Below are 20,670 nucleotides of genomic sequence, written 5' to 3'. Positions count from 1 at the left end.
ATATCTAAGGTTAGAAAAGACTTTGCCAGGAAGGGATTACCTTTTCTTCTGGACAATACATTCCTGGTCACCCAGAAAGCCACAAATTCTACAGTATAGGTCCTGAAGTAGTCTATACGCCACCTAACACATCATTCATTCAGCCTCTTAATCAGGGGTAATACAGATATTTAAGGCACACTAAGCACACTACTCAATGGTTAATTTTTTTTAAAGTGCTTTCTGTTTATACAGTGTATTCTCTTTAAATTTGTCTTATTTAAAAAAAATTCATATTTATTTTGTATTTAAGAAAAATTTTTTTCATACAGTATTTTTATTTAACACTGACCTACATGTAGCCTGTGACCAAATATTTAACCCAACCCAAATGAAAAAAATTCAGACTTCTTTGGTATGAAGGGAAGGCCAAAACATTTTACATGGATTTTCCAGATTGCAGAGCCACTGTGTCCCTAATCACGAAAATGTGGAAGAGATAACTGTCTCCCCCATTAAGAATTTTAGCTCCTTGGGGCTATATGTTTTTGCCTTGCTCTTTTATTACCCACTCTTAGCACAGTACCTGATACATAAGTGTTTATTTACATGCTTGGTGACCATCTAGTTGTCTGATGTGAAAACAAACACTAGATTTGGAGAGGATCTACTTCCCTTCCCTCTGAAGGGATTAGCCTAGATCATAATCATTTTTATGTCATGGATTCCTTTAGTAGGCTGGAAGAACCCATGGACCTTTTCAATATTGCTAATTGCATAAAATACATAAGATTACGAAGGAAACAAATTATAGTGAAATATAATTTTCCAAATATTTAAAGAGCATCAGCTTAAGAATGTTTGGCCTAGATAGTTTCTGAAGTCCCTTCTAAGAACTTAGATTTCATATGAAGTTTTCTAATACAGTATTAAGATTATTCAATAGTCAAATTTACTATTTTGCACAAAACCTTGTTCAGCTTAATGACAAAAGTCATTGTTTATACCTAGTGGAATTTGGATGCTCTGTACACATTTATGATGCCAATAAATCAAAATACTCTAGAATAAGTGCTATAAAGATCTGACTTAATTGGAATGCTTTGAGGATTAACTGCTGTTGGCTAAGTCAAAATTCATTTTTGTTAAAAAAATATTCCTAAAATGTATTAGCATAAAGGATATAATGGAATCTTTCTATGTTCTTCTAAGAACTTCCTAGTGCTGATACAGAAGAACTGGACAAATTTATATTGTTACATTTTATTAGAAATTTTCTTTTTCTAAAAACAAAACACTTAGAACTCCCTAGTATAAGGCTGAAAAATTCTAATTGAAAGTTCAAGTTAATCAAGGTTTTGCTATACTTGTGGAGATATGTGGGAGAGGTAGGTAAAAGGGACTGAAAGGCAAAAAATAAAACTGAAGATTTCTCCAACTGTAGCACAATTCAAGTTTATTCCATTTGTTCTTGCAACACAAAACTTAAAACACAGTATTATTTAGCATTCTGATGTTTTATGAACTAGGATAATATGAGAAACCTAACCGTGTCAAAAGAATTACATTGTGGAAAAATGAACTCAGATATATCAAAATGCACAAAAGCACTATTTTTTTTTTCATTACTGCTTAGAAAGATATGATTGTTCCTCCATTTACAAAATAGAATTAGGACAGCTTTATTTATTTTGCATGCAAAACACTGCAATTGCTTATGTGGGAGTGCACTCTCACCAGCTTCTTCTAATAGACACTCATGCGGACAATATTGCATGGGAGAAGGTAGCAGCTCAATTTAAGTTTCAATGTAATTTAACATAGTAGAGGGTGCAGAGGATATAAAATTCAGTAAGTATTCATAGGTCTTTCACCATGGTTTGGATGAAAACAATAAGGAATGAGTGGCCTACTTGTCAGCAGCTTCCACATATTATATCTACCTGTCCTTTATACACAACTAGAATTAGGAAAGTGTGCTGTGCATAGAAGAAATATATGGGTGTGTAAAGGAAAGGAACTGTGAATTTCCAAGTTCTTAGTAATTTGTCTAAATGTGGCGGTTGTAATTTGACACTTCACTGATGTGCTGGTGTGAGGTAAAGGTAAGCCACCTGTAAGTATTTACTGGAGACAAGAGGAGGAAATGAAAATAGAAAATCAAAGAAAAAAAGCAAAAGAAAATGCAAGCTATCTTTCTGAGATGCTAAATTTTACTTCAAGAGGACAAAAATGGTAATTTGACCTTTTACTGATGCATGTAGTGCAAAAAAAGGACAGTTTTAGCTTTTTTTTACCCAAAAATATTAATGTTAAAATCGTTGTCAATTTCTCTGCCAAAGTGGTTCAGAGATATATTATAAATAATGAAGTTAGTTAAAAAAAAATAAATTCCAAACCATCTTGGTCAGTATAGAAATAGTATGTTGTCTTAGCAAGAGAACAATTATGGGGCTTGCTTACAAGAAGTTAAAGAGAAAGGTGGAAAGGCAAAAAACTTCCTTTACTGGATTACAAGAAACAGGATAACTTTGTACAAAGCATCAGCTAGTCTAATATACCACAATGTCTGAAGAAAGCAGAAGGCCTGGGAAAAAGTACAGTATACATTCTGTAATAGTCAACTATAATGAAACACTTTGAAAGGTAAGGGGGAAAGTGTATAAAGGATAAGTTCTAAGCCTTTAGATAGTATTAAGCTAATGGGGGAAAAGAAAAACTGAACCAAAACCCACACACTGCACTATTTTAATGGAACTAAAATGGACAGATATCCTACATTTTAAGAGGTGTCTCCATTTTAGTTCAGTGATGTAGGTCAGCCCTGATTAATAAGTTTTATTAAATATAAAAAGGCTGTATGAAGACAGCAGAATTATCCAAATATACTTTTTTTTTTAAACAATTATTCAGTGATTGGCTTCTCAGAGTAAGGGAAATCATGGGGTTGGACTGGCCGTGGAAGTGGGAGGGAGGAAGAGGAATCATTTAAAGAGGAAAAGATCTTGAATAAAAAAAGCCATAACACTTAACCAATCGGCAACTGTTCAACATGATTTGGTATTGGCCAGGCTAGCTGTTCTTAGCAGTAATTTAACTCCCTGGAAGGATGCTGCACTATGTATAAAAATCTTCATTAAATTGTTCCCATTCCACAATCTGAATGCAAGGCCTTTTAAAAAATCTGAGGTACATTCAAAATTGTGTGACTAGGTTAAAAAAAAAATCCAACATTTATTAGCAAACTAAACTTATCTGGATGTTTCTGTTTAGTGCATACTTCTGATTTGTATTACTATTTAAATGCAAGATATTAAAATTAAGTATTCATATTTTGCTTTGCCATAATGCTCAGGAAATACATATTACGTGGTGTATACAATATTTTTCTTCAAGTTATAAAAACACTGCAATTGGATACTTATTCTAAATGTAAGAATCATTTTTAAAGTGTATCATACCCTATGTAATACATGATTTTAAAACAGGAAGTTACAATTGTCCAGGTATTATCCAGGTGGGTTGCCATATGTCCAGGAGAAATTTTGAGATATTCGGTAACAAATCATGTTTGAGGAGACTGGGTCAAATTAATTTTATCCAAATGCTAAATCCCACCTAAACATGATCTAATTTTATCCCATAATAATCAACATCCAATGTTGGGCTGAGGAAACTATTCAAATTATTTTCTTTGATTCTTCAAATAAAATTTATTGCAAAGAAAAATTTCAAATAGAAATAAGTAGAAGAAAACCTTCAGTTACTAGGAAACTTGTTTTCTTTTTCTATGATACTAACAAACTTATGGCTATGATTCTATTTTTAAATCCCCACTCACTGCTAGTCTGAAAGTGTTTCATACATAATACAAATTCTCGAACTAGAGGAGAAAATGAATATATTGGAATGCTATTTCTCCTTCAGATCCCCAAAGATTTATAAATAAGACTGGTCAGTTTTACTTAAGGACACATGAAACCCACATGGAAAAGGAGGAGAAATTCAAAGTCCAGTCATCCAGCTACTTAAAGGGTATGCCCCTCCTTATCTGAATTGAATCTTTGTTTAAATCAAAGTTACTGAGGAAAGATTTGGTCACCAACCATAGGTAACACTCTTAAGCAGGCCAGGAAATCCCCATTACAGTGCAATCTTAAGGCAGAGGGCTATAGCTAATTGCTTATCTCAGCACCCTAAGTTTACAACATGGTAGCCAAGGTTAGGGCTACAAAATATATAGAAGTAGGCCTTTATATAATCAGACCTTTCAACACAATCTAATTAATAAAACTAGTTAGGGAGCTGCACAGGTTGAATGTTAAACAGTATATTTTGTTTTTGCCCTTCAGGGCATGAGCTGAATTTTATTAGAAACATGAGAGAGTGACATGATCAGGAATCCTAATAAAGTTCCGATCATATGGATTTACTCTCTCTAAAAATAGCTTTTCTGGTAGTTCTGATTTATTATGAATTTCTCTCTCCCCTCACCTCTCTTAAAATATTTAGCTGAAGAAGCTGGCAGATAGAGAGTGACAGACAGACAGGCAGCAGTGTGAGGCCACGGGAGAGGCATTCTTCCATATTTATCAGTCCATCCAGCCATCACTGAAGAAGAGCTTTGATTGCCTGGTTGTCAGTGGCTTCAAAAGCAGTTAGTCCATCTGGGCCTTTCACAGTTTTATCAGCACCCTGAAAAAGAGAGAGAGAGAGTGATGAATTGTTATCATTAATTTAGTGTAAAGTTTGTTACAAGATTACTTTGTTTAGATGAATGTTTTTACTGAGAATTAAAAATTCCTTAATGTCCTCCTGCTAATTTACTCATCTAGAAAAGAAAGGAGTTGGACAAGATGATTTATGAGGTATCTTCCAGGGCAAAGTATATAATCTCAGTATAGAGTTCTAGAGTTCTCCAAGATGATTCTAAAGAACAAACCATGAGTGCACAAGGGTCTAGGAATTAAAATAGGTTGGGAAAAGGTAAAAGATTAGATGGGAGAAAAAAATTTTCTTAACCATCAACAAATATTTTGACAATGTAGACTACATAGAAAATTAGCACATGGTAAAAATGCTATAAATAAATAGAATAAAGTTATGAGAAGAATCAATTATCTTTAATTCTCTTTTCAAGATTGAAAAGTTACTACATATAACACATAATGAACATACACACTAAATCCATAGCTAGAATATAAAGCCAGATAAGAAGAATGACATTGCTCATTTAGTAAAAATATGGGCTTCAAATAATGTATAGGTTATGGAGAATATTCTGTTCTGCATCTTACTTCTCTGATGGACCACCATACTACTCTAAATTTTGTGTTAGTCCTGGATGAATAATCATATGTAATGCTAGGCTGTTGTTTGGGTTGTGTAGTCTTTGTACTTAGGCTAACGAATATACATCTGTGTGTGTTAATGTGCACACCTATCTCATCTCCACAAAATATATTTAATTTAATTTGTTGGGATACACAGGTCACACCTATAACCTTGTGGTTATAATAAGTGTTATCATCTGTATCTGTCTACTCAGTCCAGAGTTCTTGTTTATGATTCCTCCAACATCGGATGCTACCCTTGTTCCCTTCATTATTGTCATTGGCTCCATTGTGTGTAAGCTCTCTTTATTTACCAAATTGCTAACTTTCCCCCTAAATCTCCCTGTCCTAATTTGGAGTTTTAAACTTTGAGTCTGTATAAAAATACAAAATATTTTCTGAGACTAAATTACAATGTATGTTTCCATTGTAGATTATTTTATCTATTTAATAACATTATTCTGACTACCAAAGAGAAGTGTAGGGATCTATGGCAGAAAAAAGGTTAAAACTCACCCCTAACTGTTATCTAATTCATTGAAACCACTATATTCCTTCCTTTTCAGTACATTTATTACCATGCCATCTCACTTCCAGATGAAAGGCAGCGATGAGTTTACTATCATAAGACCTGAATTCTAATCAGTTTTTATTAGTGACCACTGGCAAGTTGTACAATTTCAGATCTCTGAAATGAGGGAGTTGGACAAGGTGGTGTCCCTTCCAACTGTCAATCTATGATCCTGTAATCATACTTTGATGACTTTAGCACCTTGCTTATAATTCTTCTTTTTGTCATTTCCTATGTTATTAATGTTTTGACTTAGATTACTCTCTACACCTGTTGTCATCTTCAAATCTTTTTTAAAGTTACCTGACAGTAAACTATTTTTTGAGTATACATTACCAATATGCATATACTTATTTATAAATCATATATTTATGTGATATATAATACATGTGGTATTATGTATATTATAAAATCACACAAAAATGGACATAAAAAAAGATGTGATTAAAAAAATGAAACATTTGACCTCTAACAAAAGGGAGTTGAGCCATTTAAATTTATTGAGTAGTAATATGACTACTGTTAGATTTGCACTTCAAGTCCCTGAGTAAAGATTATGATAATTGCAGGGGCAGGGAAGACTGGGGAAATGTTAGGTGACAAAAGTACGTAAGAATAACATGCAATCTATTTTCTCATCCTTTGGTTGACTATATAATCTATGGGTCAGTCCACAGAAAACCTCCCTAGATTTCTATTTTGGAATACTGTTCTAGATTCTCAGAACTCACTTAATATACTTAAAATAGTTTTAGAAGGACAGGAATCTTTAGAGATTATCTAGTCCCACCTCTTCATTTTACAGACGAGCAAAGTGGGGCTCAGGAAGGATTAGTAACTTCTCCAAGACACAAGAATAGTAGTAGAAGATCTTGGATTTGAGCTAATGTCCTTTGACTCCAAAGTCTTCCATCGTTATCCCAGACCTTAATTTGGCATTTCTTATGTCTCCCAAATATCTGCTTGCCATCTCTACTATTTCCCTATCTTCTCAAGGTCCATTAAACCTTTTCTCACAGGACTACAGCATATCCCACTTATTAAATTCATTAAATTTTTCCTTACTATAATGGACTCCTTTCTTTATCTTATGTATAGAGTCAACTACTTCAGGCTAGCTTCCCAAATTGCTCTGGATTCTGACTAGGAGACCTGTCACTTTAACCCATGTCTTGCACTGCCCAAGATGATTTTCCAGCACAGGGTTCACAGCAGCTCCAGACTTTCTTCTTACTTCTCTAATTCATTCTCATTGACTCATTCTTCATTCATGCATTTCCTAAAATTGGGATGTCAAGTTACGTGGAGTTCTCTAGTGTATAAATTTAACTTCATTTCAACATAGCCTACTTGCTGCATCTATCTTCTTTCTTGCCACTCTCAGAAGAAGAGTTCACTCTACTTTCAAGTTAATATAGTTGTTTGAGATAGCAACCTTGTTGTTCTTGAACAACAGCACTCCCCGGGGCAGACAAACTCTTTGAGGTATGATCTCCTCATCTAGGGATTAGCACACACATATTTCATGGATTTAGAGCTAAAAGGGGCCTAAAAGATATAGGTCCTGGAAGAATAAGTGACTTGTCTACAGTGACATGAATTGGGAAATGGCTGAGCTGGTATGTGAGTCCAGTCCCTCTTGATGCCAGAGGCCAGTATACTTTCCTTATTATTTCCATTCTAATTTTTACTACTCACATGTGCAGCTAATTAACATCAGACAGAAATCTTACATTTATACAAGAATCCTTCCTCTTCTTTTCTTTCACCCACCCCAATCTTATTATATTTAGGATTAGACACTAAAAATGGTGTCAATAATTTATGTATGAATACAGAGGAAAACCTCGTATTTTCAATCAACCCTCCAAGTAACAGAAAGTAAACAGAAATTCTCAAATAACAGGGATTTCATAAGTTTCTGCTGACATACTGAATTCTGATTTTTAATCCATTTTGCTATTTATTTATTTTATGGGTAAATTCATCCTATTCACATTCTAAGCTGAAATTACTTATATATTTCCCTCTAAACTATTTCTCTTCACTATCCTTCCAATATCTTATTTACCCTATCCCTCCTCACTTCCTATCATTTCTATCTGCTACTTTGCCCTATCTCAGAGAGTGCTTCCCTTATCCTCTACCCCAACCTTAATTTACCTATCTTTCCAAGATTTTCTCCTTATCCCTTCCCCCTCCTAATTTTTAATCTATACACTTATAGAAATAAGTCTTTTCCTATCTTACTTACCCCCTTTTTCTTATTTCTTTCATAGTAAGACTTTTATATCCTAGATGTATGTGGTTTCCTCTTCAACCCATTTCCAATGAGACCTTTGATTCCACAACTACTAGCCCTCCTTTCTCACTTGTTTCATCTGTATTAGTTCTTCCTTTCATGCCTCATTTGTCTTGAGATTACTCTTTTCTCTCCAAAAATTTTTAAGAATTACCCCACCATACACAACTCAACTTTCTTTCAAACTGCCCAAATGAGTCATAAAACATTTTCCTATAAAAAAGTAAAGTTTGACCTTAGTGAATCCCTTATAATTGATATTTAATGTTTACCTTACCTATCAAATTTTCCATTAAGTCCAGCTCTTTTTGTTACAAAGATCTGAAAGTCTTTCAATATGTTAATGTGGCCCTCCCCGCCCCGCCTTCAGGATCATATTTAATTCTGCTGGACATAGTCAGTCTTGGTTGTAACCCCAGCTCTATTCCTCTTGAAATGCAATGTTCCAAGAGATAAAGTCCTTCAATGCAGAAGCTGCTAGGTCTTGTCTAATCCTGATTGTAGCTCTGCAAATATTAATTTTTTTTTCTTGTGGCTTGAAATATTTTTTTCTTAGCCTAGGAGATTTGAAACTTGGTTATGATAGTCCTGTAAGTTGTTTTTTGGTGTCTTATTCCAATTCAATTCAATTTTTGGGAGAAGGGAACAAGAAATGAGGTCCAAGGACTTGCCCATGATCACACAGCTAGTACTTAAGTATCTGAGTTCGGATCTGATCTCAGATCCTATTGACTTCAGAATAGGTGCTCTATCATCCACTATGCCATCTAGTATCTTCCCCCTTAAGTTTTCAAGGGATGGTAGAGTTCTTTCTCCTTTGTTTAACTTGTTTTTAATTGTTTTTAGTAATTATTATTATTATTATAATTAACTTCTAGTCTGCAGGTGTAGGGATTGATGCCTCTAAGCTTCACCTTCTTACTGCTATTTTCTGAACTCTTGTCTCCAAGACCCAAACTTGGATACTCATCTCCACCCCTCCCTCTCTTCCTCTTATGAATTTTCTTGCTCCTGTGGTCCTACTGGTGATTGCAAATTTCAACTGTCCTTTTTGCCCTGGAGCTGAAATCAGGGACTCTGCTCTCTTATAAATGCCCATAGCTAGCAGAACCCCTGCTCCTCTGCTATGCACTATGTGGCTAGTTCCTTCTCCCCCACAGCTGCACCCAGGAACACATCTGGCCAGCAGAACTATCCTTGGTATCCCAATGGAAGATCCTTCAATTTTCTCCTACTCAGTTGTCTGACCCCAACACTGTCCTTGAGGTGAACGTTCCTAAAGCTGAGGCAGCATTCCAACCTAGATGCCACCAGTGATTCAGCAGTCAGCCTGATAGTATTTGCACTTCATTCAAGCTAAACCTCCAACCCTGGAGGTAGGGTCTTTCCTGAAGTCTTCTCAAGCTGTCTTTGGAAGTGACCTCTTTCCCAAGTTATTTATTTCTGCTCCAATATGTTCACTTTGAGGTGATGTTCCATCTTTTTTTTTTTTTGGTAGAAGAAATTTGGAAAATCTTAAGTTTTCAAACCTCTATCTCCTTTGTTTTTAAGAAAGTCTCACCTTGGAAAGCCTGCTATTCTGGCAGCTCTCTTACCTGCTAAATCTCATCATTACCTATTCTTAATACATATAGGAAGATTTCTGTCAAGCACTAATTTGGTGGAGGTAGCAGGAATTATCAAGGAAAAGATCAGGTTGAGAATCACAACAGGTTTCAAACACTGAAAGGAAGCTTCTATTATTCCTTAATCTGTAAGTTTAAAAATAGGTGCATTGTGTGTACACAGATACCAGAGGGGACACTAGAAGAAACAAAATCCTTATCTCTACTCTTAGGGAACCAAAAATTTAATTAGGAAAATAAAATGATTATGTAAGAAACTACTAGAAAATAAACTTAAGGTAGTTTAGGCAAGTCCTTTACTGACTTACAGATTGATCTTAGAAAAAAAAAATGTACCCATAACATCTATTCCCCCAAACATCTTATTCCCCACAAAAATAAAATAGGAGAAAAGACCTAAGGACCAAAAAATTAGTAATTTTGAAAATGTTTTGATTTATCATGCCAATATATGTTAATAATAATTTTGTATTTGAGCTATTTAAAAATCAAAGTAGTAAGCTAATTATTTGATAATCTCTGTCTCATTTATATTAGTTAAGTGTTAAGATGTGGGTGTCAGGAAAAATTTGATATTTCAAAGAAGAAAAGATTCTATGGAAAAGCAAAATATTTATCTGAAATAAAACAGACAGGTTCCAGAAAATCTTGTTAGCCTTGCACAAAGGGAAGATTTACAAACATTTAAGAATTATTAGAATGATATGTAATCAAGTATTTGATATTCTTAATCCAACAATTTAAGAAAAATGGGATACTTCCTTTCAAACTATTTCTTTTCAGCTTAAATACTTCTATGAAAGATGATAGAAATTACTTCTATTTTTTTGAATGAAATCAGTAGCCTAGGCAAAAACTGCAGTTTCTTGAAAGAACAGTAACTATTTAAATAGCTCTTCAGCCTTAAACTTGCAGAAAAATACAAAAGCAAAACATTAAAAGTACAGAGATAGATAAATTAACAAATTTAATTGTTAAATTAAAAGCTAAAACTTTCAGGAGGAGGACAGTCCGATTTCTCTTTCCCCAATGTTCTAGGTAATAGGAATCGAAATTCTTTGAAAAAATTGATGCTAGCTCCCCTTTAAATTAAGAAATATGAAAAAAGTCACATGTGGCAGTCTTTCAGTATTAAAAATAGTGTTAATTTCTGAGATTCAGGAATAGAAAATAGTCGGCTTCATATGTCCTATGCTTTTGCCACACTGGACCACCTGTTATTTCCTGACTACAGTTTTAAAAATTCTTCATTACTTATGCTTCTTCCATTTGGAATGTTCTATTCTCAATTTCCACTAGTTTAAATCTTATCCTCTTTCAAGGTGCTGCTCAAATGCTATCAACTGCCAGAAGCCTTTTGGACTCCAATCAAGTATTCTTAATTTCACCCTCCTCCACGCTAATATAGCATTTTGTACCTTTGTTGTAGTACCACATTCTATACTGCATTATAATTATTTATATATGTCATCTCCCTTATTAGATTCCGATCTGCAGAGTTCAAAAATTTTTGGTCACTTGTGCACGCACTATTGTACCTAGCACATGGCTTTGAAGACTCTTTCAAAGTTCTATGATTTTTCAGAGTAAGTGAGCAATGTCCTTAAAGTGAAATAGATCATAACTTCTCTACAAATTCTCTACAATATAGTCTTTACAGAGTTGTGGCATAACATTTCATCACTCTATAGAGCCTATCCATGGTAAAACTTTCCAGAATTTAATGTAGCTGGTCCTCTAACAAGATGTAGACAGTTTCAATCTATGCCACAATAAGGCATTAAAGCAGGACTTGAAAATCATAAGTACTTAATAGAATACAATTACTTCCTCTTCTTCTTCCCCCCTCCCCCCACAATGCTCTAGTAGTTTATTATTCACATAGTATATAAGTTCATTTAACTTAATAGAAACTAAGTCAAAACTATACTGGAACTAATTAGGCTTCTTCAAATGTAAAATTAGTGGGATGATTTCTAAGATTCTTTCCTGCTTTATTCTATGATTAAATATGAATCTATGTTTTAATATGGACTAACACCATATCTCCCAATGTTATGACAAGACAAAGCTATGAAGGCCTGTAACAAATATGCATAGTTGAGTAAAACAAATTCTTGCACTAGTCTGCCCCAAAACATCTATCTTCTCCTGTGCCCTGAGTCAAGTCTTTTTGTCAGGAGGTGAGAATCATGCTTCAACATTCTTCCACTTAGAATAGAATAATTTCCTTAATTTAATTAGGTATATTAGGAATATTTTTAATTATTCAAAATTTTTATTATTATTAATCCTTTTGTTGAACAGAGTTCTACAGAGATGTGTATCAATGAATTCTGTTGATTTTACTTTCCTCTCTTAAAAAAAATTTTTGTAATATGGGATGGCTCTTGGGTAGGAAGAAGGATATATGGGACACTATGGTGCTATAATAAACAGAAAATATAAAAAACACAAAAAATTTTCTGTGCTACCATACTGCATTGGTTAGTAGCTTGCTGCCATACACCGTACCCATCATTAAACACAAAAGCCTTTTACAAAAGCAAGGGTGTAAGTTTCTTCAGAGAAGGCTGTTCTAAGAGTTAGTACAGGATAGTGAAAAGAACAGATAACAGTATAAACAAAATGAATCTAATAAAATATACCTATGAGGTTTTTGGAATAATCTAATCTTATACTACAATATTTGATATCCATGACATTTCAAAATGGTTTATTTATCTATTCTATTCACACCACTCAACTGTTGTATTTTTAAAAAATGTCTAAGATAGATGAGTTATGAATACCATATATAATATTATACTCTGCTTATCATGACATGTAAGAGGTAATATAGGGTAGTGTAAAACCACTAAATGAAGTCAAGGGAATCTGACTTGTCTCAAGTGCTATAAACTAGTTAGGTAAATCACTTAGTTTGTCTGGGATGTCGTTTTGCCCTTTGTGAAATGACCATGTTCTCTTAGTTAATTTAAAAATTCTTTTAATTCTAAAATTCTACATTTCAATAACATTAAGACTGTATCCTACCAACGTTTCTTTTTAAACTTTATCTCAAATGCCCAAGTACAATTATCAGATGACTTATATTTGTTCTTCCACATCTGCAAAGTAAGTAAAGAAAAAAAGACAACGAATATTCTTTTACTATTTTACACTGGGAGTTATCTTAATATGAGATTGAGTGTGTCAATTATTACTAAAAGTAGTAGCTTATTATTAATTAAACCTAGTTATATACAGAGTGAAATCTCCATACTTGAGCCAGTTTTCTCCACTCCTTGATCAAATTTAAATAATTTTCAGTAAATGTGCTATTTCATTCAACATTTTTGGTATCTATTTTCCAGCCAAATCATTCTGGTGGGGTCAATCAGGATATTAATAGTAACGTAAGATATTCTGATAAATATATAAAAGTAAGTATATTACTTATTTTATGGATCTGCCTATTTTTTCAGACTGAAATAATGTTTCAAATGGCACACTATAGGATTTTAGGGACTTAATTAACCTGTAAAACTTTACTTAAGATGTCAGATGAGAAAGTTTTGGTTTCTCATATAACTTTTTCAATGTTTTGTAGTGTACAGATTTAGCAAATTAAGAAAAAAAATTCTATGTTTTATATTTATTAAATTAACTAGTATTATGTATTACCTTATTGTTTCCATCAGTACAATTAGTTCTTAGTATTTTATTTTTGGTCATTTAAAAGATGAAGCCTTCCTTGATTGAACATTACCTACTGAAAGAGTTCTTTCCCTCAAATATTCATCAAACTATTTAGATCTCTTCTTTGCCTTTAATGTACTGTTACTGTACTATTATACTTTGTGTATATATCATATGTTCTTAGAGAAGATTAAAAGCTCCCAAGGGCATGCATGGTCTGTTCTTCATTTTTGTACATTAGCATCTCATACAACATATTATATCTAGTATGAACTTAGTCATAAGTTTTGAATTTAAAAGTGTTTGAAGAGTTTGAATTTAAAAACAGCATCATTAAAAATCTTAATTCATATGTTTTTGATGATTCACAATACTATTTATAAAGTTTATATTTATAATTCCTTTAAAGAATTTTATGTTAAGGTCTACTAAAAGCATGTACAATATAGAAAATGGATAATTCTTAAAGCAAATTTGAGTTTGCTGAATCAAAGACCATCCTTCTAAACCTTTACACTTTCTTCAGTATACTACATTTATATATAATTTCTAGCCCCAAATGTAGGATGCTGGAGGCAAATATTTAAAAATTTATAATGTTAAAGCTCATGATGTGGATATATAATCAGAGCAGGAAGACAGATTTATAATCTTATAAAATCTCTTATCCTATGTTGTTGTTTATAGAGTAACAATGTGATTTGTAAGTTTTATTAAATATTACAAAGAGTGCTAATGCTAGGGCAATCCTCATTATTGTATATTAAAATTATAGAAATTAAGATGGGGCTGAATTCTAGATAAAGTACATGTTAAAATAAATGAACTTCTGGGCCTAGAAAATGCCTGATGCTAATCGCTTGATCATTCGAGAGAACTTTTATCTATAATTACCACTCTTCTTAACAATGTTTTCAAATTACATTGTGCTACAAAATCCAATTACAAAAACAACTGCTTCATCCAACATTAAATGAAGCATGGGTATTGGAGTTTTTTTTAATCAGAAAAGTTGAGAGGAATGAATTAAGTCACAGTTCTAAAGAAGGGCTCTTATTAGAATGTCGAATTCAATAATCAAAATAAAGTCAAAAGTGGTACAGTGTATAAGGCCCATATAGAGTTAGAAAGGCCTAAATTCATATCTTGTTTCAGATACTTACTAGCTGTGTACCTTAAATCTCTAGGTTTTATACAACTAAAACAGATAAAAGCATCTACTTTCCCAGGGCTGTTGTTATAGTTACAAATAAGATATTTGTAAAGTACTTTACACAGTTAAATGTATCCTTTCTAGGAAGAAAAACCTAAAAAATGATAGGACATATGAACTTTCTAACAGTGATAATTGGTTCTCATATAGCAAGGTTTTCTTACTCTGAACGTCATCACAAATACCAGCATGGATTCCACATATATAGAATTAAAAAAAAAAAGGGAGAGACTGTATATGAATCTGCGAAGATCTAATACATACAACTTGCTTTTTAAAGACATGTAATATATATGTGTGTATATATATATAAAATAAATTCAATTTCAAAGCTGTCTCATTTTTTATATTTCTCCTTTTGTTTTCATAAAATGCTTCAATGAGATTTTTAACTTTGTGGGATCTCCATCACTAGCTCCTCTGGTTCTCCCCCCTCCCCCCACAGCGCCCCCAAAACCTTTCTTTAATAAATAAGGATAGTCACATAAAACCAATTTACAATTTGGTTGTGTCTGAAATTCTATGTCTCATTTGGAATTTGGTAATTTAGAATTACTTTATCAAAAAAGTGCTACTAAAAAGCATTTTTTGTATTTATAGGACCTTTTATTATTTTATCTCTTTGGACTAAACATAAAATGGTACTGCTGGATCAAAGGGTATTGCATAGTTAAGTGATGTTTTAGGTACTGTTCCAAATTGCTTTCCAGAATGGCTGGATTACTTCACAGCTCCATTAATGGTACACTTAAGTTCCTGTTTTCCAGTAGCCTCTCCAACAAGGACCATTTTCTGGTTCTGTCATTTTTAGGTGTTAAGGTACATTTGAATTAATTTGCATTTTTCTTATCATTCATGATTTGGAGCTATTCCTTTGAACTACCCCGCCCCCACCCCCCCCAACAGCCCATTCATGGGGAATGACTTATGTTCTTACATAGCTACAAAAGTTTTTTCCATATATCTAGACATCAGATAAATCTGCTGTAAAGATTTCGCCTCCAATTAACAGACACTTCAAATCTTAACTATATATAAGTGGCATACTGTGTTCAAGTTCATTTTAGTAAGGACACAAATAAACTTGAAATCATCTAAGCTGATTAAACAGAAATCAGATCAGAGACCGTAATAAAACAACTTGCTAAAAAAAAAAGTTGAAGATGTTTAGACTGGAAAAGACAAGACTTGGTGAGGACTTTTTTTTTTTTTTTTTTTTAAAAAGCTATCTTAAGGAGTGTCATATAGAAGATATCAGACATTCTTTTTTGGCTTCAGAAGACAGAACTAAAAGAGAGGAAGAAATTTCCTAATGAGAATTACTCTGAAGAGGAATGTACTTCCCATAGAAGAAATGGTTCCCTATTTATCTGAGGGCTTTAAGTGATGGTTGAATTGTTACTTGACTGGACATGTTGTAGAAAGATGTCTTGGTCAGATATGTGTTAGTATCTGAATCCCACATTCTGTAAAATATATTTTAGCTGCAGACATTTCCATGTTCCACTTGGCTTATTTCTTTAGAAAGAGCACTGGATGGGGGCAGCTAGGTGGGGCAGTGGATAGAGCAGCAGCCCTGAAGTCAGGAGGACCCGAGTTCAAATCTGGTCTCAGACACTTAACACTTCCCTAGCTGTGTGACCCTGAGCAAGTCACTTAACCCCAATTGCCTCAGTCAGCCAGTACTGGCTATTTCGATATTTTGAGCATCACAAATATCCTTGGAACCTTAGTTACCAAAGTTATAAAATGGAAATGGCAATATACTAATTATCTCATAAGGTTATCATAGAGATCTAATGAAATAATGCATGAAAATTCTCCATAAATTACAGCTCTACAGCGAGTTATGTTGTCTAAAGTTTATGTAAATGTTTGCTGAGTTTCCTTACTTTTATCTTACTTTAGCCATTATAGCTATATATATAGCCAATATAGTAAGATAGGCATACCATCTTAAGTAAGTAGCTGTATTTTAAATACTTATACTCGCTTTAAATACTGCTTTTATGGTTCCATTTCATAATAACAACTAACAATTATAAAGCATTTATTGTGCTAAGTCCTTTACAATTATTATTTCACTTGATCCTTACAATCAAATCCATGAGGTCGGTATTCTAATCTTCATTTTACAGGTGAAGAAGTAGTGGTAGACAGAACTTAAGTAATTTGCTCAGAATCACATACTTAAGTAAATGTCTGAGTCTAGACCTACTGCTTAATGAAACATTAGTTGAGCTACATTCTAGTAGTTAAAAAACTTTCTATAAAGAACACAATTTCTCAATGATCTGGTTTACAAAACTTCATGGTAGTAAACTCAACAGTAGGTCAATCTTGAAATAATAAAAATGAAGGATTATAGATTAATATTAATACCCTACAGATATGTATCCCAATGTATGTTAATAGGTTATATAATATATAAAAGCTTCTCAGGAAGGCCCCAAACTTTATACTATATGCTTCTATGCAAATTAGTATTAAGTAACTCAGGTCCGAGGAAGGAAAAGGGATACCACCTATCTCTGTATTTGCTCAAATTTCATGACTGGTTTCTGGCCACTGATGATGACCTGAATTTCTTGAGACCTTATGGGAATCAATTCTACCTTGGAGTATCAACTCCAATGTCTATTGACAAATTAATTTAGCCACGGATTGATTGACAAGAGATTTGCAGAACTCAGAAGGTAAGTTTACTTTCTTCTGTTTTGAACCAATGGGTAGCTGTGTGGCACTGTGAATAAGAGTATTGGGTCTAAAGGCAAGAAACTTCTTCAAAAAAAGATAATTATATCATAGATTAGATCATAGACTCTGGACATGAAAACCAAAAAGAAAAAAAAAAAAACAACCCCTATCTTGTATGAAACAAGAGATTTGATTTGGGACTGAAGGCTTCATTTTTCTGAACAAAAAAGTTAGTCCTGTAATCCCAAGGTTTCACTGATTAGAAGTTCACAAGATTAATAGTTTTACAACTAGTTAGCTATATATCCTAGTAAAAGGGAAGGTCAAATAGGGTTTTTGCCTTCACATTTAAGTAAATAATAGTGACTTTTTCTAGATGAATGGAAAATTAAGAATAAGGAAGACAGTTCTAGCTACTGGGAGAGACCACCGTTCTTGGGGTAAGGATCTCATTGTGGTTTACACTTTCAAAAGACAGAACTCAGGATGACTAAAGAGAGGGCAGATAGGAATATTCTCCTTTCATTCATAACGAACCTAGGTAATTTCCAGATAGATTTTGGAAGCTTTTGGTAAACAGAGGTGAAAGAAGGAATTGGAAAGAGGACTATTTGAAGCAGGGGCTCTTAAACATGGGATTAAGAGGTTGTTTAAACAAAAAACCAAACAAATAAATAAATAAATACTTCAAGTGGCAGTGGTTTACTTTGGAATCCTATGAATTTTATTTTAGGCACTTAAAAACATCATTTTGATGTGGGTATAGGCTTTACCATTTGCCAAAGGAGAGTATGAGAAAAAACAGGTTAAAACCTTTGATCCTTGAGAATGGGACTAGGCCCCTATTACATAAATGCTTATGGGGAAAAAAAAGACTTAAAAACTTAGGAATAACATGAGATCTTAAATGATGTAAGAGCTGTAAGGAAAGAATTCTTTCAACTATGGGCAAGAATTATCATTTGGCTCGGCAGAGATTTAGTAACAAAAGGGACCCTCTGTCCAACCATCTACATGAGTAGTCCAAGTCTACAAACCACCCAAATCTATACTTTTCTCATTTTGGGATAGCAAGCTCAGTGAGAGATACACGAGAGAAATGATCAGTAATTGCGGTGTCAGTTTCCCTAAATTGTTCTGCCTCAATCCCCCTGGTTGCATGCCCCCACCCTCCCTGACCATTAGGACTGATATAATTTAGGCTGGCTACTCTAAGATTATAAACTGTAAATGTGTAATCTCAAGATAAGGGAGAGTTCAAATTCTGTCTCCTAAGTCCTCCTAAGTTATCAAGAATTTATGGTCCTCACCCCCCACCCTGTCAGAACCAGAATGATGGTCTGTCCTTGGAAATTCCCATCATTTACCAGTGTTCAGACTCTACCCCTTTCTCCCTGATCCTTTGGTCCCCAAAATCTCTCCTTCTCAGAAATCCAAATAAAACATTAAAAACTCTAATCTCTATCTTGCCTCAGTTTCTCTGGCATTACATAATGAACAAAATAACTGGGGGGAGCAAAAATGACCAAATGAAAAGAAAAAAACAACACACACATTCAGGGTCACAAAGAGAGGGTTAAAAAAAGAAAAGGGACAGAGTTACTATTATCTGCTGTTGTTGTGGTTTCCAGAATCCATGCACCAGTACCTGGAATTGTTATCTCTTCTTGTGAGCGGATGATGATACAAAGAGACCGAGAAGTCATTGCGTTGTCTGATCTCTCGCCTCTTTCCTCTGCTTCCAATTTATTTCATTCCCAGTCCACAAGTGTCAGTAAAGGCTGCCCTGCAGCTCCCTCAAGTGTCACAGTCCACAGCTGCAGAAGCTCTCAGAGAATTGACCTGCCCTTTCACCCAGACATGGTCCTTAACAAGTTACAAAGAAACTAAGTTATTAACAAGTTATTGCTATCTCTATGTGATGAAATGGACAGAGAACCTGGAGGCAGAAAAATCAGAGTTCAGATCCAGCTTCAGACACTTACTAGCTGTGTGACTTTGGGTAAGTCGAGATCCTGTACGTTTCGCCATCTGTAAAATGAACTAAAGAAGGAAATGGCAAACTACTCCTGCATCTTTGCCAAAACAAAACAAAACACCACAAGTGGGGTCATGAAGAACTGGACATAAATGAACAACAAAACCTGTTGTCTTTAACAATATACAGAGCTACAAACCAATAGGGTGAACTGTAAAATCCCCTTTTGCAGAAGAGATGAAACTAATGTTAATGTAACTGCTCTAAACAAAAGTATATCAAACACAAAATTCTAAGGAGTAAGACAGGTTTTTTCAATTTCTGATTATTTTCACTAAAACATGAAGTATTTGATTCCCTTTTGGAATGAATAAGGTAGCCTTAGAACCTCAAATCTCTTCTGATAATATACACTTTGATGGAAAAGGAATTATTCCATGGGAATTGAATTGAAAGAGCAGTGTGAAGCAAAAAGATAAGGAAATCTCAAGTTAGCATTCATGGACTATTGCAATTATGTATTAGCAAATAATAACTAAAAATAAAAATGAGTAATAGGCTTTAAAACTAAAAGCAAAGTTTTATAAAAAAATTTGTCTTCTAAGAAGAAACTAAAAAGCTGAATGAATGCTCAGGCTATTTCTTAAAATTTTTCCCCTTTATAATGTATGCTGTTTTGAAACACATATTACTACTATCAAGAGTAATACGTAGAAATCTGAGAACAAGTCTTCGATTTTATCGTCTGTTTTATGTTTTACTCATCATATAACCTGAAAGAACTCAAATTCTGGGACTAGATTTCTTTCATTTGCAAACCCCCTAACAATAAATAATTCTTTGGTTCTTCCCTTCATTTAGAGGGCAAACCTAGGAGGTATGTGGAGAGGGGAGAGCTAAAGGGACCTCGTAAAAATATCAACAGTAAATTTAGAATGTATTTGGCTGAAAGATGCTATGCTAATGTTAATTATATTTTAAAAAGCATTCTATTTCTTGTTCCTTTGATAGACAGAAATTAGAATTGGAAGGAATTTTACAGATCATTCAATCCTTCTTCCTTATTTTAAAAATGAATAAACTGAGGCCTTAAGAGACTGAGTAATTTGCCCAATGTCACATAAATGGTATAGGGGAGGGTCTAGAACTTGAGCTTAAGTTTTAAATATAAGATTCAAGAATTTGAACTGGAGTCCCCTAACTTCAATCATTTTCTTTCATAAAACAAAAGTACACTTATAGCACTCAAAACTAAAAAGTTAGACTTTTTCTTTAAATAAATGAAAAAAAA

The 20,670-nt window shown here is 33.6% G+C and overlaps 1 protein-coding gene across 1 annotated transcript in view; it reads right to left on the bottom strand.

Moving 5' to 3' along the window:
* Positions 1 to 1,418: 1,418 nt before the first annotated feature.
* The window catches only part of MTPN (myotrophin), a 62,576-nt gene continuing 43,324 nt past the window's right edge, over positions 1,419 to 20,670 (bottom strand). The window contains exon 4 of the mRNA XM_051963424.1: positions 1,419 to 4,674. Coding sequence (XP_051819384.1) covers positions 4,588 to 4,674 — 87 coding nt within the window. The 3' untranslated portion in view covers positions 1,419 to 4,587. The remainder of the gene's footprint in view (positions 4,675 to 20,670) is intronic.

This window comes from Antechinus flavipes, chromosome 5, assembly GCF_016432865.1.
Source record: "Antechinus flavipes isolate AdamAnt ecotype Samford, QLD, Australia chromosome 5, AdamAnt_v2, whole genome shotgun sequence".
In the NCBI taxonomy this organism is placed as follows: domain Eukaryota; kingdom Metazoa; phylum Chordata; class Mammalia; order Dasyuromorphia; family Dasyuridae; genus Antechinus; species Antechinus flavipes.
The sequence above is the reverse complement of the archived record's forward strand: the minus strand, read 5'-3'. Positions and strand labels throughout refer to the sequence as shown.